The sequence below is a fragment of the Zootoca vivipara genome, chromosome 1, assembly GCF_963506605.1.
Source record: "Zootoca vivipara chromosome 1, rZooViv1.1, whole genome shotgun sequence".
Lineage (NCBI taxonomy): Eukaryota > Metazoa > Chordata > Lepidosauria > Squamata > Lacertidae > Zootoca > Zootoca vivipara.
The window spans coordinates 58,436,947-58,457,695 of record NC_083276.1 but is presented as its reverse complement, the minus strand read 5'-3'; the positions used below and the strand labels follow the sequence as shown (position 1 = coordinate 58,457,695).

At 42.3% G+C, this 20,749-nt stretch overlaps 1 protein-coding gene across 1 annotated transcript in view; it reads left to right on the top strand.

The window, feature by feature from the left end:
• The first annotated feature begins 2,170 nt into the window (after positions 1–2,170).
• Positions 2,171–20,749, top strand: part of NADSYN1 (NAD synthetase 1) — a 33,254-nt gene continuing 14,675 nt past the window's right edge. The window contains exons 1-12 of the mRNA XM_035117153.2: positions 2,171–2,394; positions 5,717–5,777; positions 6,989–7,105; positions 10,422–10,475; positions 10,763–10,852; positions 12,170–12,221; positions 13,621–13,709; positions 15,292–15,409; positions 17,216–17,347; positions 17,777–17,851; positions 18,044–18,168; positions 19,494–19,542. Of these exons, the coding sequence (XP_034973044.1) occupies positions 2,310–2,394; positions 5,717–5,777; positions 6,989–7,105; positions 10,422–10,475; positions 10,763–10,852; positions 12,170–12,221; positions 13,621–13,709; positions 15,292–15,409; positions 17,216–17,347; positions 17,777–17,851; positions 18,044–18,168; positions 19,494–19,542 (1,047 nt within the window). The 5' untranslated portion in view covers positions 2,171–2,309. The remainder of the gene's footprint in view (positions 2,395–5,716; positions 5,778–6,988; positions 7,106–10,421; positions 10,476–10,762; positions 10,853–12,169; positions 12,222–13,620; positions 13,710–15,291; positions 15,410–17,215; positions 17,348–17,776; positions 17,852–18,043; positions 18,169–19,493; positions 19,543–20,749) is intronic.

Genomic DNA, 20,749 nt, shown 5'->3' with positions numbered 1-20,749 from the left:
CACCTCCCACTATCCCAGTTATTCTCCTTATAAACCCCCTCACAACTCTTGGAGTTTAAAGGTAAAATGAAAGTGCTCTTCCAGCCCAAAACGTGGAACGGTTTCTTTTAAGCTCTGAGGGGAAATATGAGACTATTCTTAATGTACACAACAGTAAGGGGTTCTCCTCACTCAAGCTTTCCCCCACTTGACGCTTTCCTCCCACCTGAGGAAACTTTGTGTCACCCTCAAACCAGTCTCCCTCTTCCTCCTCCTCTTGGTGCACTCAAGGGACAACAACCTATTCTTACTGCCTTAGATAAGGGGTTTTGTCCTTTTAATGAGTATCCCAACCAGATGAGCCAGTTACCTCTGCTGGAAAGATCACACAGACGATAGTACAGATGGAACTTTAATTTAACATTTAATGGCTTATGAACTTGCAAGGTTCATGTGTACAAGCATGTGGTTTCATTGGAACTGTTCTTGTTAAACATATAACTTCAAACCTCACTAATTCCTCACCTAACACTACTCTATAAACCTATTCCACCACCTCGAATGGCAAAATGTATGGGGATAAAAATGGCTGTACTGTATATTACTTCCAAGATGAGAGGCAGCATAGGTGTAGCCATGGGGGGCAGGGAGGGGCAGTTGCCTCCTCAAATCAATAAATGTCACTAAAAATACATAGCTAACTGAGGTTCTCCCCCCCCCCCCCTTACAAAAGGCCTACCCTCACTAACAAAAATCCTGGCTACACCCATGAAAGGCAGTATAATTGCTGTGATTCACAAGTTGGGCTGCTGAGCTCATGTCTTGATTTGCATGTTTAACTGGGTCTTTTCCCCTTACGTGGGCTCTATTATAGTTATAACTTCTACATCACAAACATAAATTCAACAGGTTAATTTTTGCTCTTTTGTCGTCCTTCAGTGTGAGACGGCACGGCGTAACGGCAGCTCTGGAAGCAGCTGTTCTACATCTATAGAAGAAAATATGGGGGAGATGAGCATAGCAGTCTGGGGGATTTGGGCTAGGGTTAACTTGGATCATGGTCATCCCAAAATTGCTCTCAGGCCCAAGAAAAAAAGGCCACATAAATGGTGGGATTTTTTTTTTAGTAAAGGAGAACATATCTGACTATTTTTGCACCATCACAGCAGCCCCAGAACATATAAATTATAGAACATTGCTTTTAGTCAGATTTGTCTCTTAAGAACTACCAAGGAACATCCATGCAGGAGAAAAAGTTGCACAGGGGTCAGGTGGACAGAGGCTGCAATCCAAAAGATATGTTTAGGGAGCAAGCGTCAATGGACACAGTGGTAATTACTTCCATGTAAAAGTAGGGTTGCACTGTTTTAATATTGTGTTTTAGTGCCATAAACCTGCCTTGGGTCCTTAGGTTGAAGAGCACGTAATTAAGAGTAATAACAGCCCTCCAGGGGAATGCAGCTATGTTATATTATATTTTCCATATTTCAGATAATTGCTGTGGTTGTTAAACGCCTTACAACTTTCTAATAATGGCTTTATAAATGTGACTTGCTCAATCTTGATTGGTGAAATTGTTTTTCGAGTCTGAGACAGACGAATGCCAACCAACCATGATGCAACACAGACACTACTAAAACAACTACATAGGATATGCAGATATTTCAAGCACACTCATTTTTCTAAGTGTATTTAAATGAACCAAAATCTCGCACACTCATGCTTAAAACAGTAAGGACGCCAAAAGAGACGGGGGGGGAGCCAAAACAAACGCTAGACCTGAAATTGCAGCAAAAAAGCCAATCTGGTTTAAATGGCCCCCTCTATCAACCCCGTAAACCTTCTCTCCACCCCGACCCACCAACCTAGCGCTCCACAGGATACAGACGCGAGTTCAGCTGAACATAAATACTCCGTTCATTTATTTCCACGGAAACCACATAACCGTTCTCAACCATTTCTGGCCGTGCGGTGAGAAAACTGAAAACCCAAAGGACGCTAGGGGGCGCGTGAACGCGTTACTAATGGTATCGCGTCGCTCTACCCTCTCTCATCTCTGTGGTAAAAGCCGTATGCTTGGCGCTGGGATAACGAGAGTGGGAGGTTTACTGTAGTTCCATTTTCACATTCCTTCCAACCTCTATGATTTATCCCGGAAGTGTTCCGCAGGGCTTATGTGTGGACTCTCTCGCCCGCCCGCCGCCCCGGAAGCGAAAGGATCCGCTTTTGCTCTCGGCTGGGGCTGGGACTGTCGCTGTGTGTTGTTTACAGCCGACCAACTGTCCCCGAAGGGCTCCAGGGAGAAGCGAAGCCTCAGGCACGGAAGTACCATGGGCAGGAAGGTGACTGTGGCCACCTGCGCCTTGAATCAATGGGCGCTGGATTTTGATGGCAACCTGGAAAGGATATTGAGAAGTAAGGCAAAGCAAAGAGCGCTGGTGTTTCCTGGGGGCGGGGGGGGGACGTATATGGGAGAGAGCGAGCGCATGTGTGTATGCAATTATTCTTCAACATCAACTTCATTGAACTGGTTATGTTGTGCGGATGCCTGATGACCGTCTTCCAAAGCAACTACTCTATTCCGAACTTAAAAATGGAAAGCGTAATGCTGGTGGTCAGCAAAAGAGGTTCAAAGACTGTCTCAAGGCAAATTTTAAAAAATGTAGTATAAACACCAACAATTGGGAAACACTGGCCTGCGAGCGCTTCAGTTGGAGAACATCCTTTACCAAAGGTGTCATGGGCTTTGAGACACTCGAATTCAAGGCACAAGGGAGGCACGCTTGGCAAATCCGCTCCATAATCAACTCCCGCCTGGAAACCAATGTCCCCACTCTGGAAGGACGTGTGGATCCAGAATTGGCCTCCACAGTCACTTACGGACTCACTGTTAACACCGTGTTTATGGAAGACAATCTTACTTGTCTTCCATAAGACGGTTGGGCCCTTATATGTCTAACATGCTTAGGACTAACACAGGAACACCACAAGGATGTGTGCTTAGTCCGCTCCTTTATACTCTTTATACGTATGATTGTGTCGCTGCCCACCCTAGAAATAGGGTTGTCAAATTCGCAGATGACACAACCGTGATCGGGCTCATCTCTGATAAGGAGGGTAAACGGACTATAGAGATGAGGTGGAGCGGCTGACAGAGTGGTGCAGAGTTAACAACTTGCTCATAAATACAAAGAAAACAAAGGAGCTTGTGGTGGACTTTAGGAGACAGAAGAACAAGGTCCAGCCACTTTTGATTGACGGAATTTGTGTGGAGAGGGTAACAACGTTTAGATTTCTAGGCATTGAGTTACAGGAGGATCTGTCCTGGAGTGTTAACACAAGGGGGCTTGTGAAGAAGGCACAGCAGAGACTGTATTTTTTGAGAATTTAAAGGAAAAACCATCTTCCACAAAAGCTGCTGCTTGCCTTCTACCGTATCACTGTGCCATACAGAGCGTGCTCACATACGGTTTATGTGTGTGGTACGGAAGCTGTACTTCTCAGGACAGAGCAGGGCTGTGTAGAATTATTAAAACAGCAGAGAGCATTATTGGCTGCTCACTCACCACCTTAGAACAAATCTACACCACCAGGTGCCATAGAAAAGCACTAGACATATCAAGAGATCCAACGCACCCTGGTCACCATTTCTTTGAGCTCCTGCCATCCGGACGGAGATATAGAACAATGCAGGCAAGAACGAGCCGTCTCAGGAACAGTTTATTCTCTAGAGCGATTTTGGCCTTAAATGGAAAGCCTAGACTTTGAAGTCATCTTATTTTACTTGTTATTTTGTATTATATTTACTGTTTTTAATTAGGTTTTGTAATTTTGGATCATGCAGAATGCTTTATCTGAGTGGATGTAGCAACCGAGTAATTTCGTTGTTCCCGCAAGGGGACAATGACAATAAAGATATCTTATCTTATCTTACTTGGCTACGAGTGATTGCCAAAGAAGAAGAGAAGAGAGAGAGAGATCATAGTACAATATAGTTTATTTATTTTATATCTTTCTCCTCCTCTTTCAGCTATTATATTATATTATTATATTATATTATATTATATTATATTATATTATATTATATTAATTTGCTGAAAAAGAGGAGGGGGAGAAAGATGCTCCAAAGCTGTTTAGACCAGATACCCCTTTGGGTGCCTTCCAACTCTGCAATGAATACCTATGAAAGGCCGGCACTTCTATTTACTCCATGGTCATGGTGGAGTTAGCTTGCAGGTGGTAATAAATTATAATAAATTATGCAATGAGATGAAATAAATGCAATGAAATAATAAATTATGCAATGAGATGTTTCAGACACGGGTGTTCTTGTTCAGGGTGCCATGCAGATTTCCCCCTTCCAGGATTCTGTTTCTTTTCTCTTTTTTCAATTATATTTTATTAAGTTTCAACATTTTTAGTATAAACAATCAAAACACATTTTCATCTTTCTCCCACCCCATTTTCTATGGAGCTGTTGTTTCTCCCCTTCTGCTGCACCCTATCTTCTATCTATTAAATCAAAATCACAATATTATAATGAATTACTTCTGCTGCTCATAGCTCAAACCCCGCTCAGGACTTACCAGGCTTCTTTGTTGCACCGCTTAGAGTGGTTCTGTAAGGCATGAAGCTGGTATATATAAGTCTTCAGTAGCTGAGATTGAGCTCTTTGATTCAATTTCCTGTCTCTTTAAATGTCAAAGAGATGGGATACCTATTGATGACTCTTCATCATGTTGTCTAATTGGGCCCTGCATATTTGATGGCCTCATCTGGATATTTTTTTTAAATTGAAACACTGCTTTTTTTTGTTTGCAAACTCCAGTTATGGCAGAATTGGTTAATGTTTGTTTCCCCAAAAGGTGGAGGGTGACTGACATCAGGTGGACCACAGAGGCCAGACTACCGTGATCTCCAGCTGGCTAGCCCAGCACAGACTGGTTCAAGTGGCGGTTCTAAGCAGTTCTATTTTTCTAGAAAAAGAGATGCCGGAACTCACTATGGACGCCTCCCTGTTCTCTTATAACAGCAATGGCACCCACCTGAGAGGTGCTGGAACTGAGTTCCAGCGAGTTCCGGCTGGAAAAAAGCCCTGGTTCTAAGTGATAATGTTGCTGGGAAACAACAGCAGGAAAAGGCTGTTATGGTCAAGTTCTGTTTGTAGGCTTCTTGCAGGCATTTGGTTGGTGATGGATGCTGACTAGCTAATTCTTTGGTCTGATCCAGCAGGGCATTTCGTACAATTTGTAAAGCTTGTATGTTCTGTGTAAGCTATAAGAGAGCTCTGTGCATAGTTATTGCTCTGTGATAGCCATTTCATGCACCTGTGTTCTCTACTGATGGCAGTTTAAACAGTTCTGTGAATCTGAGTTGTACATAGGGTAGTAAGTACCCTATTGGAAAAAGAAAATATTCTGTACCAAGAAAAACTGCCGCTGATGGCAATTTGTATGTAGCGTGTCCTCTCAGTTATTGAATGCCTTGATAGTCTCTGGTTTTTGAGATTTCAAAATGGAGTGCTCACATATTTTCAAGCACTTTTTGTACAACCATAAGGGCTGGGAATTTGCTTTTAAAAACCCGAGATTCTGAAGAGGCTGGATTGAGGCATCACATGGTGCCATTTTTTTGTGCTCTACTGAGTCGTAGCATTCATGTCGCTCTGCTTGAAGATGTAGGATTCTTCCCTTCCAGGAGATTGTCAAAGATTAATAATTATAATTTGATATTCTAGGTATTGAAATTGCTAAACAGAAGGGAGCAAGATACCGGCTTGGGCCAGAACTTGAAATTTGGTGAGAATTTCTTAACCGTTTCATATAGTAGTAGTCCTTTTGCAGGGAAAAAGAGAAATATGATCTTCCTAGAATCATAGAATCGTAGAATCGTAGAGTTGGAAGAGATCACAAGGGCCATCCAGTCCAACCCCCTGCCGAGCAGGAAACACCATCAAAGCATTCTTGACATACGCCTGTCAAGCCTCTGCTTAAAGACCTCCAAAGAAGGAGACTCCACCACACTCCTTGGTAGCAAATTCCACTGCCGAACAGCTCTTACTGTCAGGAAGTTCTTTCTAATGTTTAGGTGGAATCTTCTTTCTTGTAGTTTGAATCCATTGCTCCGTGTCCACTTCTCTGGAGCAGCAGAAAACAACCTTTCTCCCTCCTCTATATGACATCCTAATCCTCCATAACCTTGGGGAGTAAGGATATCAAGTATGTTACAAATATAAGTAAATGTAAATGTAACTGAAATATTTCCGTACATAGCTATAGCTATTGTAATCATGCTTAAGTAAAATATTATTTTGCATTGCTTCTGAAAATTGTTCAGATACAACGCTGTGCAAACTTAGCAGGGGTGGCATCCAGAGCAGTCGACTAGTCACCAGAATCACATTCCACCCTCTTGTTCCTGTCTTTATATAGGAGAAGGGAAAGCCAGTTTTCGTCTGCTCACCTCTTCAAACAGGTGATCAGCACTTTTAAAGGTGACAGTGTTAACACACACTGCCATGCTTACTGGTTTTTGAGTTGGGGTAGGTACCGGTAATGTTTGAAACATTTATCCTTAAGAGATTAATTGTCCTCAACACTTCGCTTCTACCTTCTGAAATAATGTGCAAACCTGTCCATTTGTAGGGCAAAGGGGGGATTGTAGTTGGAGGGGAAAGAGAGCCACCTCATTCATGCCAATAGCATAACTAGTAGCAAATTGGGTTGTGGGCAGCAGAAGGATGGGATAGAGATTTTAATACAAAAGGAAATAATTCTGTAACCCGCATGCTTATTTCTTTAATGTCAATTACCATTGGAGTAATATAAATGTAGTTAATAATATACTCTTGGTGCAAGTGGTTGCTTCACATTAATTGGTATATGTGAGATGTGTACAATTTCCTATGATGAAGTGGTTCTGCTTTAGGTAATTTCTCTTGCGAAAGCTCAGAATTTCCTTCTTGGTATAAAAATAAGTGTTTCTTGATATGATTCTTGTTTCCATGCAGTGGATATGGCTGCTCTGATCATTACTATGAGTCTGATACTCTCCTACATTCATTTCAAGTTCTGGCCAAACTTTTGGAGTCTCCTGTTACTCAAGACATAATCTGTGATGTTGGAATGTAAGTTACCTTGTAATTATAATGTTTGTACATTAGCTGGAGAGCCATGGTTTATTTATTTATTGACTTTATACCCCATCCTTCCTCCTGAAGGAGCCCAGGGTAGCAAACACACCCACATTTTGTTTTTAAAAAAGGATTCTAAAATAGTATGATGATAATAATAATAATATTTATTTATTTATTTATTTCCCTCCCTCCCTCCCATCTGGCTGGGTTTCCCCAGCCACTCTGGGCGGCTTCCAACAAAATATTAAAATACAATAGTCCATCAAACATTAAAAGCTTCCTTAAACAGGCCTGCCTCCAGATGTCTGCTAAAAGTCTGGTTGTTGTTTTTCTGTTTGACATTCTAACAACAGTTTCAGTTAAAAATACCTAAAAACGGTTACAATATGCTAGTACGAACCCTTTGAATGGGCCTGGTAGTTCACTGGCAGCCAGTGCAGTGCTTTCAGGATCAGTGACAGATGTTACCATTAAAAAAGGTACAGGACCCCTGACAGTTAAGTCCAGCCGCAGACGACTCTGGGGTAGCGGCGCTCATCTCGCTCTACAGGCCGAGGGAGCTGGCGTTTGTCCGCAGACAGTTTTTCCGGGTCATGTGGCCAGCATGACTAAGCCGCTTCTGGCGAACCAGAGCAGCGCACGGAAACGCCGTTTACCTTCCCACTGGAGCAGTACCTATTTATCTACTAGCACTTTTTGGCATGCTTTCGAACTGCTAGGTTGGCAGGAGCTGGAACCGAGCAACGGGAGCTCACCCCATTGTGGGGATTCGAACCGCCGACCTTCTGATCGGCAAGCCCAAGAGGCTCAGTGCTTTAGACCACAGTGCCACCCGCGTCCCTATGTTCCCATTGGGTGCCACAATTACCAAACTAGCAGCCACATTTTGTACTAGTTGCAGCCTCTGCACCATCTTCAAATGCAGCCCCACATAGAAAGCATGACAGTAGTCCAAGCAGAACACTAGAGCGTGGACAACAGGTCAAGCTGCCCTGGTCCAGGAATGACTGTAAGTAGTGACTCAGCCAAAGCTGAGCATATGCTTTGCTCGCCACAAATATGTACTCTATGTGTATCCTTCCTAGCCACATGCATGTCCTGTTTTGCTACGCAGGCAGCACAATCCCTCAATTATTTTCTGTGACCTCGTTTCCTCCATGTTATTTTGTGAACAGAAAAAGAAGTAATAATGTATTGGGAACAGAACTTGTTCATAACTGGTCTGGAGTTAGGGGTGAGCAGTTAACTGACCAGGTTTGCTGATAACACCAGATTCTTTAGGGTGGTAGAATAAAAAGGGGTTGCGTGGAGCTGTACAAAGATCTCTCCAAACTCTGTGAATGGGTGTTAAAATGTCAGATGTGGTTCATTGTAAGCAAATAATGCACATGGGGGCTAAACAACAACAATCCTCAATTGCCCTGACTGCACACGGGATGGTAACATTGCAGAAGCAAGATATTGGGGTTTGTGGTAGATAGCTCAGTGAAAATGTTGACCTGGTTTGCTGCCCCTGTGTATGTGGGGGGGGGGGGTGGGGACACAAACAAATTATGTGCTAGACATCACTAGCAAAGGGATTGGGAATGAAACCAGCAACTTGATTATGCTCTTATATGAAAGTTTGATATTGTGGCCAATTTTATCTCAGTGGGTGATGAAACCACTGCCTTGAAAGTGTGTGGGTCTTGTAGAGAAGGAAGCTCAGGACAATTTTGACTTGTTATTATTAACTCTTAACAACCTAGCAGTAAAGGTAAAGGGACCCCTGACTATTAGGTCCAGTCGTGACTGACTCTGGGGTTGCGGCGCTCATCTCGCGTTATTGGCCGAGGGAGCCGGCGTACAGCTTTCAGGTCATGTGGCCAGCATGACAAAGCCACTTCTGGCGAACTAGAGCAGCACACGGAAACACCATTTACCTTCCCGCTGTAGCGGTACCTATTTATCTACTTGCACTTTCTAAATGCTAGGTGGGCAGGAGTTGGGACCGAGCAACAGGAGCTCACCCCGTTACGGGGATTCGAACCGCCGACCTTCTGATCGGCAAGCCCTAGGCTCTGTGGTTTAACCTACAGCGCCACCTGCGTCCCAACAACCTAGCAGTACATGATGCTATTTTCATTTAATTCATACTTTTGCAAGCACATGGAGGGGGCAGCCCTTACACGACTAGTCTTGATTAAAATGGGGGAGTCTTGGCAATGCATCTTCTTTAACCTCGTTCTGTTCTTCACTGGATACAGGCTTCTCATAGCTCTTTAGACGTTTTTATTTTTCATGACCTTGATTCCACATTCCATTCTCTTTTTGCAGCTGTTTCCTTCAAAGTACACACTGTTCTTATCTCCTGGTCTTCCTGTTCTGGCTGGTTTTCTGACAACTCCAGCAGTTTTTGGTAGTACTAGACTTCTAACCCCTTTAGCCTTGTTAAAGGGAAAAAAATACATGTTCACCCATCTGTGCCATATTTCATTCCATTATTTCACACGTTTGTTTCATAACAATATGACCGTCATTTGAAATACTGGGTTGTATTCAATGTAGTGCTGAGGGTATGGTTCTGTCAATGCAAGGATTTTCCTTCCGTGGCTGAACCTTCCCCTGTCCTCCTGTGGCACACCCTCTAAATCTGTTCCAGGGGCTCCCCCAACCCTTCAGAGCGGATTTAGGGATGGGGAGTGGGAATCAGGGGGAATTCCCACTATGTTAGTAGGAATCCTTCTGCTGGCTTCCCCTAGTGCAGTTCATTAAATATGGCCCATTGTGCCCACTTCTGGTCACTACACTTCAGCAGAGATGCTGTAGAGCTGGGAAAGGTACAGAACAGGATGGGCAAAATGATGAAGGGGCTGTAGCGACTCCCCTATGAGGAAAGGTGAAGCCATTTGGGTTTTTTTAAAGTTTTTTTTTTAAAAAAAGGTAAAATGATTAACAGAGATTCCTCTTTTCCAGTATTGAGCACATTTGTACAAGCTCAGTCATACAGTATATAAATGAAGTGGGATCTGTAGAAGGCTAGAATCTAGTTTTGCCTTGTCTAGATGATAGGCATAGAATGGGGATGCCTGCAGCACTGAATTGGCTGTTTCTGGCAAGGTGGGCTTATAATAGGAAGAGTGAAAACAGGGAGAAATATTTCTGGTGTGTGCTAGAACTGAGACGTTTTGAGTGCATCAGAGTCTAGGTGTGTGAAAGATACTCAAAATTTGATTATTTTGTTCAGGTCCTCTCATATACATATATATGTGAATGTCATCTGTAGTGAGGAATCTCTTGATTACACTGATTTTTATTTTTTCTGCAGGCCTGTTATGCACCGAAATGTTCGCTACAATTGCAGAGTGATCTTCTTAAACAAGTACGTGACTGCTTTCCAATCAAAGTACTCTTCCTCTCTTTTTTAGAATGCACCTCTCTGGAATACTCTGTGTGCTTGTGTTTAGGTGTAGCTTTAATCCTCATTTTTTAAGTGGAAAAAACTAATGCTTAGGCCTAAGTATATGTTTGATTGTTCTCTGTTGAAATAAGCAGATTTCAAAATCCTTAACTTTGGCTGGATTGCAGTAAAAGAACCTTTCTCGAGGGCCTTGTTTTCATTTTGTTGCACTGCATGTCCTCATGGTAGCTTTATTTGTTTTATTCAAGGAAAATACTTCTGATACGGCCAAAGATGGCATTGGCAAATACAGGAAACTACCGGGAGATGCGATGGTTCACTCCTTGGAGTAGATCGCGGCAAGTTCCTATACTTCATTGTGATAGCCATTCTAGAGAATTGGGTTGCTCCTTGACATATATCACACCAAACCTCTATTAGAAGATCCTTCAGGAGGCTTTGTTGTATGTCTTGTCTTAAACATTTTTAAAAAATCATTGCCAGAATAGCACCATGCTGACATTGCATCCTGATATAATACTTTGTCATGAGCGCCAGGTGGGGCATGCTAACCATGCATGGCAGCCAGCCAAGCCTGTATTTGTCCTTTGCATGAGACTGCAAAGCCAGGAGGGTTTCCTCTCAGGCTGTAAAGCTGCCCCTGAAACTGACCCACAAACTTCTGCAGGTGCAGAATACTGCGACGAGACTCCTTATGGGGTCCCCATCACGGGATCACATTCATCCAGTGCTATACCAGCTGCACTGGCTCCCGGTGGAGTACAGGATCAGGTTTAAGGTGCTGGTTTTAACCTTTAAAGCCCTATACGGCCTAGGACCCTATGGGACTGCTTCTTCTGGTATGCCCCATGGAGGACCTTACAGCCTGCTAACAACAACACCTTGAAGATCCTGGGCCCCGGAGAAATTAGACTGGCCTTGACTAGAGCCAGGGCCTTTTGGACTGTGGCCCCGGCCTGGTGGAACGCTCTCCCACAAGAGACCAGGGCCCTGCGGGATTTGACATCTTTCTGCAGGGCCTGCAAGACGGAGCTGTTCCGCCAGGCCTTTGGGCAGGATTCAGTTTGACTTACTTTCCTTTGTATCAAACAAGCCCGAAGGAGGCCCCCAACCCGCTCACAGGTCCTTGTATGATCAGTGGAAACAGTTGGTCCTGGCAAGTATTAACCACTCTCTATTCCAACCGGTTAATTGCCACCTGCCCAGATTTTAACTTGTCTGAATTAATTTTAAGATGTATTTTAATTAATTGATGTCTGTTTTTATGCTTATTGTGTTGTTTTTAATGATGTTAGCCGCTCTGAGCTCAGCCGGGGTGGGCGGGATACAAATAAATTATTATTATTATTATTACTAAAGCTGCATTTGACTTTTAAAATTATTATTTGTTGAATTTGCATACCACCCTATACCATAGATCTCATGCTTGGTAGGTTGCAAGTTGTGCAGGCCTGTTCATGAAAAGCTTTTGCTTTGACTTGATCTTTTTTATATATATAAAAAAACCTCTTTGGTCACATTTTTGAAAAGCCATGAAATTGGCTTCAGAGAGTTTTAGCTGAAGAGGTTTAGCAGTGTGTTAAAATTTAGTATATTGAAAAGTGTGTTTAAGTGTTTTATTTGTCACATAATTTCCCCCCTAACCCTTCCTTTAGGCATGTGGAAGAGTATTTTCCTCCCAGGATGATACAAGAGATAACAGTTCAGGTACAATGCTTTGATACATATGGGGGAAAGCAAAATAATAATAATAATAATAATAATAATAATAATAATAATAATAATAATAATAATAATATCCATCACCTTTGACTGTTAACCATGGCTGGATCTAGTCACATCAAAGAAGCGATTCAGTTAAACGCATTGTAAACTTCATACAGGGAAGTTCTGTTGGTGAAAAACGGGACTCCACAGCGCCATCTGGTGTTATAACACATATAAAGCGCTTTATCTTTACAAATGTTGTCGAGTCCCATGGTTTAGATCAGGCATCCCCAAACTTCAGCCCTCCAGATGTTTTGGCCTACAACTTCCATGATCCCTAACAGGATCAATGGTCAGGGATGATGGGAATTGTAGTCCAAAACATCTGGAGGGCCGAAGTTTGGGGATGCCTGGTTTAGATACTAGCGGTTTGATGTTACAGGTGCTAAATGGTGATTTTTGTTCTCCTTTCCATGTTCTTAAATTTGGAATATGCAGTAAATAAATTCAAAAACTAAAGAGGAAAGTTGATTGAAAACTCATGTATTATTATTGTTTATGGGACATGCATAGCCTTGCACTAATTAAATGTTACCTCAGTTTTTATACACTGTATTCTCTTGCCAAAAAGGTGGTTATTTAAAATTAAAGATCACCTATAACAAGCCATAGGATCTTTTGGGGACCATGGGCACATTTGCAAATCAGGTGAATTGTTGTGGGTGCCACACAATATCGTATTCTTCTGGCTAGATTCTGCAGGAAAAGGGGACTCCGTGGGTAACAGCGAAGGCCTCTGTGGTTGCCATGTTGGCAACTCTCATTTAATTCCATTAGCCTTAAAATTACGATTATGTTAGCATAGCCCGTAACCATAGCTGTTGCTCATCCAGATTCACTTTCAAACCAGGGTTTGAAGCAAGTTTAAATTATCTGATTTAAACTAAAAACCTTGCTTAACATTAAATGTTAATGCTGGGCTGATTGGAGAGAAGGGCAGGAGACCCTGTGAGGAGGAACTGTGAAACCCCATAGCCCCCTTGTGATACTTTTTACCTTGGTTAAGGGATCAGAAACATGCCTTTCAGAAGCACAGTTTCCAGAGCTTAATTTCCTGATACATTTTGTAGCTGAGAGCTACTGTGCCCAATATTGCATCTTGTGACTTGGATTATAATTGGCCATCCCTGTGCTATGGTGCAGTATGTTCAAACTAAAAAAATATAAATGATGTAAACTCTAGTTTCATAAACTTTTTGAGAGGTGTTTTTATTAGGATATTGTGATAAATGCCTTTATCACAGCTTTAGACGGATAATTTTGTATGTTGGTCAATCACTGGGTCATGGATTATTTTTTCCTATTCCAATGGCCCATCCTCACTCCTTGCTTATCTTAGGAAAGTGTCCCATTTGGTGATGCAGTTCTGGCAACTTTAGATACCTGCATAGGAAGTGAAATCTGCGAAGAACTGTGGACACCAGTCAGGTAAGAGAGGTGAATTAAGGTTTGGAGAGGATTCCCAAAACTGCTAAAATAAATCAAATCTAAATCAATTTTGCAGTTAACATTGAAGACCCCTTCGCCCCCCCTCTCTCTCTATATATGTGGAACGTTCTAGAGAACAAGTCAGGTTAATCAATAAGATGGCAATATGGAGAACTTAAGCTTTTATTGTAGATATTTCTGTATCCTTAAATTGTTTATTGCTTGTTTTGTACACTAAGTACAGTGGTACCTCGGTTTTCTAACTTAATGCATTCTGGAAGTCCGTTCTTAAACCGAAACTGTTCTTAAACCGAGGCGTGCTTTCCCTAATGAGGCCTTCCGCCACCGGTGTCCTTCCACTGTTCGGATTCTGTTCTTAGACTGAGGTAAAGTTTGCAAACTGGGAAACTACTTCTGGTTTTGCGGAGTTCGTAAACCGAATAGTTCGTAAACAGGGCTGTTCTTAAACCGAGGTACCACTGTATTTAGTAATTGCGGGGGGGCGGTTGAGCTTTTCTAATTTGAGGAAATAGATATTCATATGCTGGTAGTAACAATAACTCTGTATGCATAAAAAGAAATCTGATAACAAGCATCAGTAAATCATTAAATCAGAGGGTATCTATGATTCATGTAACTTGAGGTGCTCATAGACTATACCCATGTTTTTACCAGAGCTTCAGTTTACATTTCATATTTGCACAATAGTTTTTCTTAATTACTTTATAACATAAGCATGGGCTTGGCATTTGTAAATGGACTTTTCGAAAGTCAATATATGGAGCTCAGTCATCCATAAACATTTGATTCAGTGTAAAGCTACAAGGCATGTGGAGGTTGCACACTGTCTGCAGCGCTCTAGATTGGTGGCACTATCTCATACATTGGACTTGACGAGAGGCACTTTTACCAAAAAGAGTGGGCAACACTCACATAGATGAGGGTTTCCAAATGAAGACTTCATCCACCTTGCTGCGTACTCTACTCATGCAGTAATGGTGTAAGTGGTGTTTTCTATATGGGTATATCAGTTTTAGGGACCCAGGTGGTGCTGTGGGTTAAACCACAGAGTCTAGGGCTTGCTGATCAGAAGGTCAGTGGTTCGAATCCCTGTAACGGGGTGAGCTCCCGTTGCTCGGTCCCAGCTCCTGCCCACCTAGCAGTTCGAAAGCACGTCAAAGTGCAAGTAGATAAACAGGTACCGCTCCAGCAGGAAGGTAAACAGCGTTTCCGTGCACTGCTCTGTTTCACCAGAAGCAGCTTTGTCATGCTGGCCACATGATCCGGAAGCTGTCTGCGGACAAACGCTGGCTCCCTCGGCCTGTAGAGCAAGATGAGCGCCGCAACCCCAGAGTCGGACATGACTGGACCTGATGGTCAGGGGCCCCTTTACCTTTATATCAGTTTTATCCGAACATCTGTTCCCTAGAATAGCACTTTGGTGGCAGTGAAACTGCATTTTCCATGCAGTCAAACAGCAAGCTATTGCTGTGATAAATTTTGATCCAGTAGCACAATGCAGATTTTGGATAGCACACAGCTGCAAGCTTTTCACTTAATTTGTGGTTCCTCAATCTCATAGTCCTCACATTGAAATGGGAATTGATGGCGTGGAGATCTTCACAAATTCTTCAGCGAGTCACCATGTATTGCGAAAAGCTAATACCCGAGTGGAATTGGTAAATTTTGCAACAGCAAAGGTAGGTCTAATATCCCCACATTTTACTTGATTTTTCATTAAATGGTGTGTGTGACATTGCTATCTCATCAATATAATTCAAGGTGGCAACTGCAGTGTTGCCCGAAAGTCTCTGTTCCCAGAATCAGACTTCCTTAGGGTCAGCAAGGCGGCTTCGTCATCTATCTTCAGATCATAGTCTGTAATAGCATAGTCATGTTGTATTATCCTTTATAACCTGGGACTTGATTTTAGTGCATGTGAAAAGAAAGAAATCCCTGGCCATGGTAGTTAACTTTAAGCAGATGATCAGTTTTTGGAGCCCTGACAAGGAAACACAGGATAAATTTCCACAAGAAAACTGATTACTTAATATCTTCCTCCAGTATGGATTCTCTTGTAAATTGATATACTCTGCAGTGGCCAGAAGTTATTTCTCTGATCGCAGCAATTTGGCAAAGTTTCCCTCTTGATCATGGGAATGAGCTATGGTTCTCTGAAAAGTATCTGCATATGATGTCTGGCTCCCACAACCTCCCCGAATTCTTTACATAATTCTGTAACCAAGAGCAGATTGTGTGGGGAAGTGGCTGAGTTGTGTGGGTGGAAGCAAAATACTAAGCCTTTTCGCTTTTATATTTGCAGAGCTGGTATTGTGAAAGAACTTCCCACTGCTTGTTAACTTCCTGTGGCATGGGTAGTCCCAGTTGTTTGCAAGGACTTGTTGAGAACTGCCTTGTCTTTACGCTGATGCTCCTATTAAACATACAGGAGCTAGACTACTAGACTCGGCAGGACTATCCTTAAAGACAGTCTGAAGATGCTAGTGAATGCAGCCACCAGAGTACTGACAGGCACTTCTGTGCAATTTCACTGAACATCTTCTTTGTGCAATATGCGCTGGCTGCCTTTGTGTTACCAGGCCCAGTTCAGGGTGTTAACTCTTAATGCATAGAGCCCTGAATGACTCAGGGCCTAGGGATTTGACAGAGCACTTCTCCCCATATCAGCCAGCCAAAGCTCCGAGATATGGGGCAGGGGCTCCTGCTTGTGGTCTCACCAGTACATTTACCGTAGCTTGCTGTGTAGGGACCTTAGAGCAGTGTTTCTCAACCAGTGTGCCTCCAGATGTTTTGGGACTACAACTCCCATCATTCCTGACCACTGGTCTTGCTAGCTAGGGATGATGAGAGTTGTAGTCCCAAAACATCTGGAGGCACACTGGTTGAGAAACACTGCCTTAGAGTAGGTCCTTCTCTGTAGTGGTGCCTCAGCCGCAGAGCTCCCTGCCCTGGAGGCATAGGTGGCCACAATATTGATAGGATTGCACCACTTGGTGAAGACTTGCTTGTTTTCTCTAGCTTCTGGAGCTGTGGTTAGATTGTTTTGAACAAGCATTGAGTCTGCCTGGTGTTATACCACTGGTGTGTGTGTGTGTGTGTGGTTTTGTTATTGATGCTTTAATTGATGGTTTTATTATTATTATTGATTATTTTTTATTATTGATGTTTTAATTTGTTTTCTGTGAATTTTTAATAATATAGCTTTGATTGCTGTTATGGAAATTGCTTTGAGAGCACTTGTTGATGAAGCTTAGTATATAAATGCACTATATAAAATGAACGGGACACACTGTGCACTTGGGTAAAACTTGGTTCTGTTGACAGACAAAAATCTGGCTTCCCATAACTTGCGCACAGCAGCTCTCTAAAAGTAGAATGAAAAGCATTTTTTTTTGCTGTTATTTAAAAGATTAATGTTGTTGTTGCAGTTAGTGACGTATGGGCTGAATAGTTTTTTAATAATATGTGTGTGCATGCTTTTTTAGAATGGCGGGATATATGTCATGGCTAACCAAAAAGGCTGTGATGGCGATCGTCTGTATTATGACGGCTGTGCTATGATCTCTATGAATGGAGACACTGTTGCTCAAGGACTTCAGTTTTCTCTGGATGATGTGGTAATGCATTCATTTATTCATAAAAATATTAATATACTAATGTATCATAACAATATCTCACAGTGGTTTACAGCAGTATAAAACAAATCAAATCATAAATCCAAGTTAATAACAAACATCAGTTGTGGAAGATGTACTCTTAATTGCCTGCATAGGCCTGGTGGACTACAAAAGTTTTCAGTAAATGTTTAAATGCTGGCACAGAAGGTGCCCACTTGTAGGAATTGTGCTTGAGAGTGCCGCAAAATATTCTTAAAAGCACACTCCTGTGTGTTAGTGTGAGTGCAGAATGGGAGCTTTATTTACTACATTCAAAGTAAAAGTAGGTTAGACATTCTTATGTCTTTAGCATGTGTGAGAAAACACATCAAAAAACGGTTTTGTAAACACAGTACCTTATTACAGGTTGATATCGCTGTCATTTTTTAGGAAGTGTTGACTGCCACACTGGACTTGGAAGATGTCAGAAGTTACAGGGCGGAAATATCCTCTCGAAACTTAGCAGTAAGAATTCCTTATATCTGATTCCCCTCCCCACAAGGTGTTTGTTAAGTAAGAAACTACAGCCAATGCAAGCTAAAACTGAAGCATCCAGACAGATACTGCATTTCAGAACGTAATAAAACAGCCTGCTTTTCCTCAGGTAAAATGCCTCTCGTTTTCTGAACCGTCTCTTTTTCCTTTTTAATTGAGCAGGGAAGCAGAGTGACTCCTTACCACAGAATAAAAGTAAATTTTGCCCTGTCATGTTCCGATGATGTATGTACACCTGTGAGTGACCCATTCCAGTGGAGGTATCATAGTCCTGAGGAAGAGATCAGGTAAGCAAAATTAGGAAGAGGCCTGTCTCTTTGCATAACATCTCCCTGACTGATGCAAACAGAGCAGAGTTGGACGGCACCACTCAACCTTTTTCCTCCATGATCATTCCCAAAAGCCTTAGTTTGTACTCCTGGGCTCCCCAACCCCCTTTACTCGATCAGTCTTGTGTCTTTAGAGCAGAGAAAGAAGTCATTAATTATCCTCATTGAGATTTAAAAATGAGATATTGAACTTCTGAACAAAGTGTTCTACAAAGTGTGCTCTTTTTCAAGGCTGATATTTCTGCAAGCTTCCTTCCAAGGTTGATAGCTTAGTAAACAGATTTGGAGCAGTTTGGAACTTAATAGCAAGTGAGATTTCCATTCTCCATAACTCAACCCTGTTGAGCCTCAGCCTTCTGCTAAGTGGACATTGATTCTTTGTAGTGAAATGTGAAGAACAATGACAGAATCCTTCTTACAGACTTTTTTCCAGTTTGTACAGTCTACCTTCTAATTCCATTTTTCTATTATTATTTTTAATGCCTTAAGTGTTCTTATGGAAAGTGGGGACTTCTGGTCCGCTGCGGAGCGGAATGGTGGTGCGCTCCGTGTTGTCTGACTAAAAGACGACACGGTCCAGGTTGTTAGGGTTCTGGGGGTGCATGCCAGGGCTAGGTGCCCCCCACGAAAAAAAACCCACGAACAAGTGGGGACTCCAGGGGTCCAGCAGAGCGAGGAGAACTTGCCTTAACCCCAATCTTCCCTTCGCTGATGTTGCGAAGGGGAAGGGGCCTGAGTCCGCTCATGGCTCCATTGCACCCTACAGCCGAATCCACATACCGTCACCAAAAGCAGTGGATCTTCTGATTAGAGGTAAAATAAATAAATAATTTTTTAAAAAGAAGAAATTAGGCACATTTTTGTTGTTGTTGCCTGGATCCATTTCAGTCTGAATTCATGTCCCTGAAACTGCCTTGGTCACCCATGTTGAAGACATTTTGTTGATGGAGTGTGACCCTGCTCATTCTGACCTAGTCCCCTTCATGGTTCTCAATACCATTGACCAGTTTAAGTAACTTGCTCTGTAACCCTGTGACATAAGTCTGGAAATAAGTCACATTGATTTCATTGGAGCTTTTTTCTGAGTAAATACCGGTATGCATAGGATTGTGCTGTCAGTTGTGTGTGTATGTGTGCGTGTGTGCAATGTAAATAGAGACCATGAAATTCTTAATAAAATATAGGTGCCGCCAAGGTGCAATTCCAGGAGAAGCTCCAATGATTTTGTGAGAATATGCCTTTTTTCTTCAGTCATCTTGAAACATGTGCTCTTTTGCTTTCAGCCTTGGCCCTGCATGTTGGCTTTGGGACTATTTACGGCGCAGTAAACAGGTAAAGACTTCTACTCCCTCATTCACCTAAATTAGCCTTCTCCAAGCTTTTACCCTTCAAAAAAATTGGACTACAACTCATCATCCCTGACTATTAGCTGTGCTGACTTGAACTGATCAGAGTTCATAGTTCAAAGTATCTCGAGGGCACCAGGTTGGGGAAGGCTGATTTTTTAATTCAAAAAAAGGGTAATTGAGAGTCTGCATGGATTTTGAGATGAAGATACTTTTAACTTAGAATCGCAGGTTGCCCATTCTTGCTTCTTTCTGAAATAGGTAGCAAAACTGGTATTTATGGAGTGTTTTTTACTGTTTAAAGATGTTTTGACTTAATTTGATTTGCTTGATCCCCACCCCCCATTCATTGTATTCCACAGTCTTAAAGTTAAGGAGACAGCTGGCGAAAATCAGTAAAGATAAGCTTAGTGCATACAGGCTTCCTCAAACTTGGCCCTCCAGATGTTTTGATACTACAATTCCCATCATCCCTGACCACTGGTCCTGCTAGCTAGGGATCATGGGAGTTGTAGGCCAAAAACATCTGGAGGGCCAAATTTGAGGAAGCCTGGCTTAGTGAATTCTCTTGGAGGCAGGACACAGTTTTGCTTGCCATGAATAGAGATTTGCTGTGCTGACACACTTCTTTTATTTTTTAAAATTATATTCATATGCAGGCAGCTTTATTATATAATTACTCTGCCTTAAAAATCAATGAAGTGCCCTTTGTCCAAAAATGGATTTCAGGGCACTACACACTTTCTCTTTTTTTTAAAGCACCCAATTACAAAAATACAAACCAACAACAAAATCGAAGGAGAATAAAACCACCTAACCAGACAAAAATAAAATTTTAAATGCCTGGACAAGTAAAATGATTTTAATCTGGCGCCGGAAAGAATACATTGTTGGTGCCATGCATATCTGCCTCAGGAGGGCGTTACATAGTTGTGTTGCCACCATAGACAAAGCCATCCCTCTTGCATAGACATGGTGTACTTTTCCTAAAGGTGGAACACAGAGAAGGGCCACCTTGGACTATCGTAGTGCATAGGCAAGTTGGTGTGGGAGGAGGTGCCCCTTCTGATACTTGGGGCCTGAGTTGGTATGGGTTTTTAAAGGAAAGCACCAGCATCTTGAATTGCCTGATAATGAATATGGAGTCTATGGGTGGTATTCAACTAAGTCATTGTGCCAGTTTCCCACCCCTG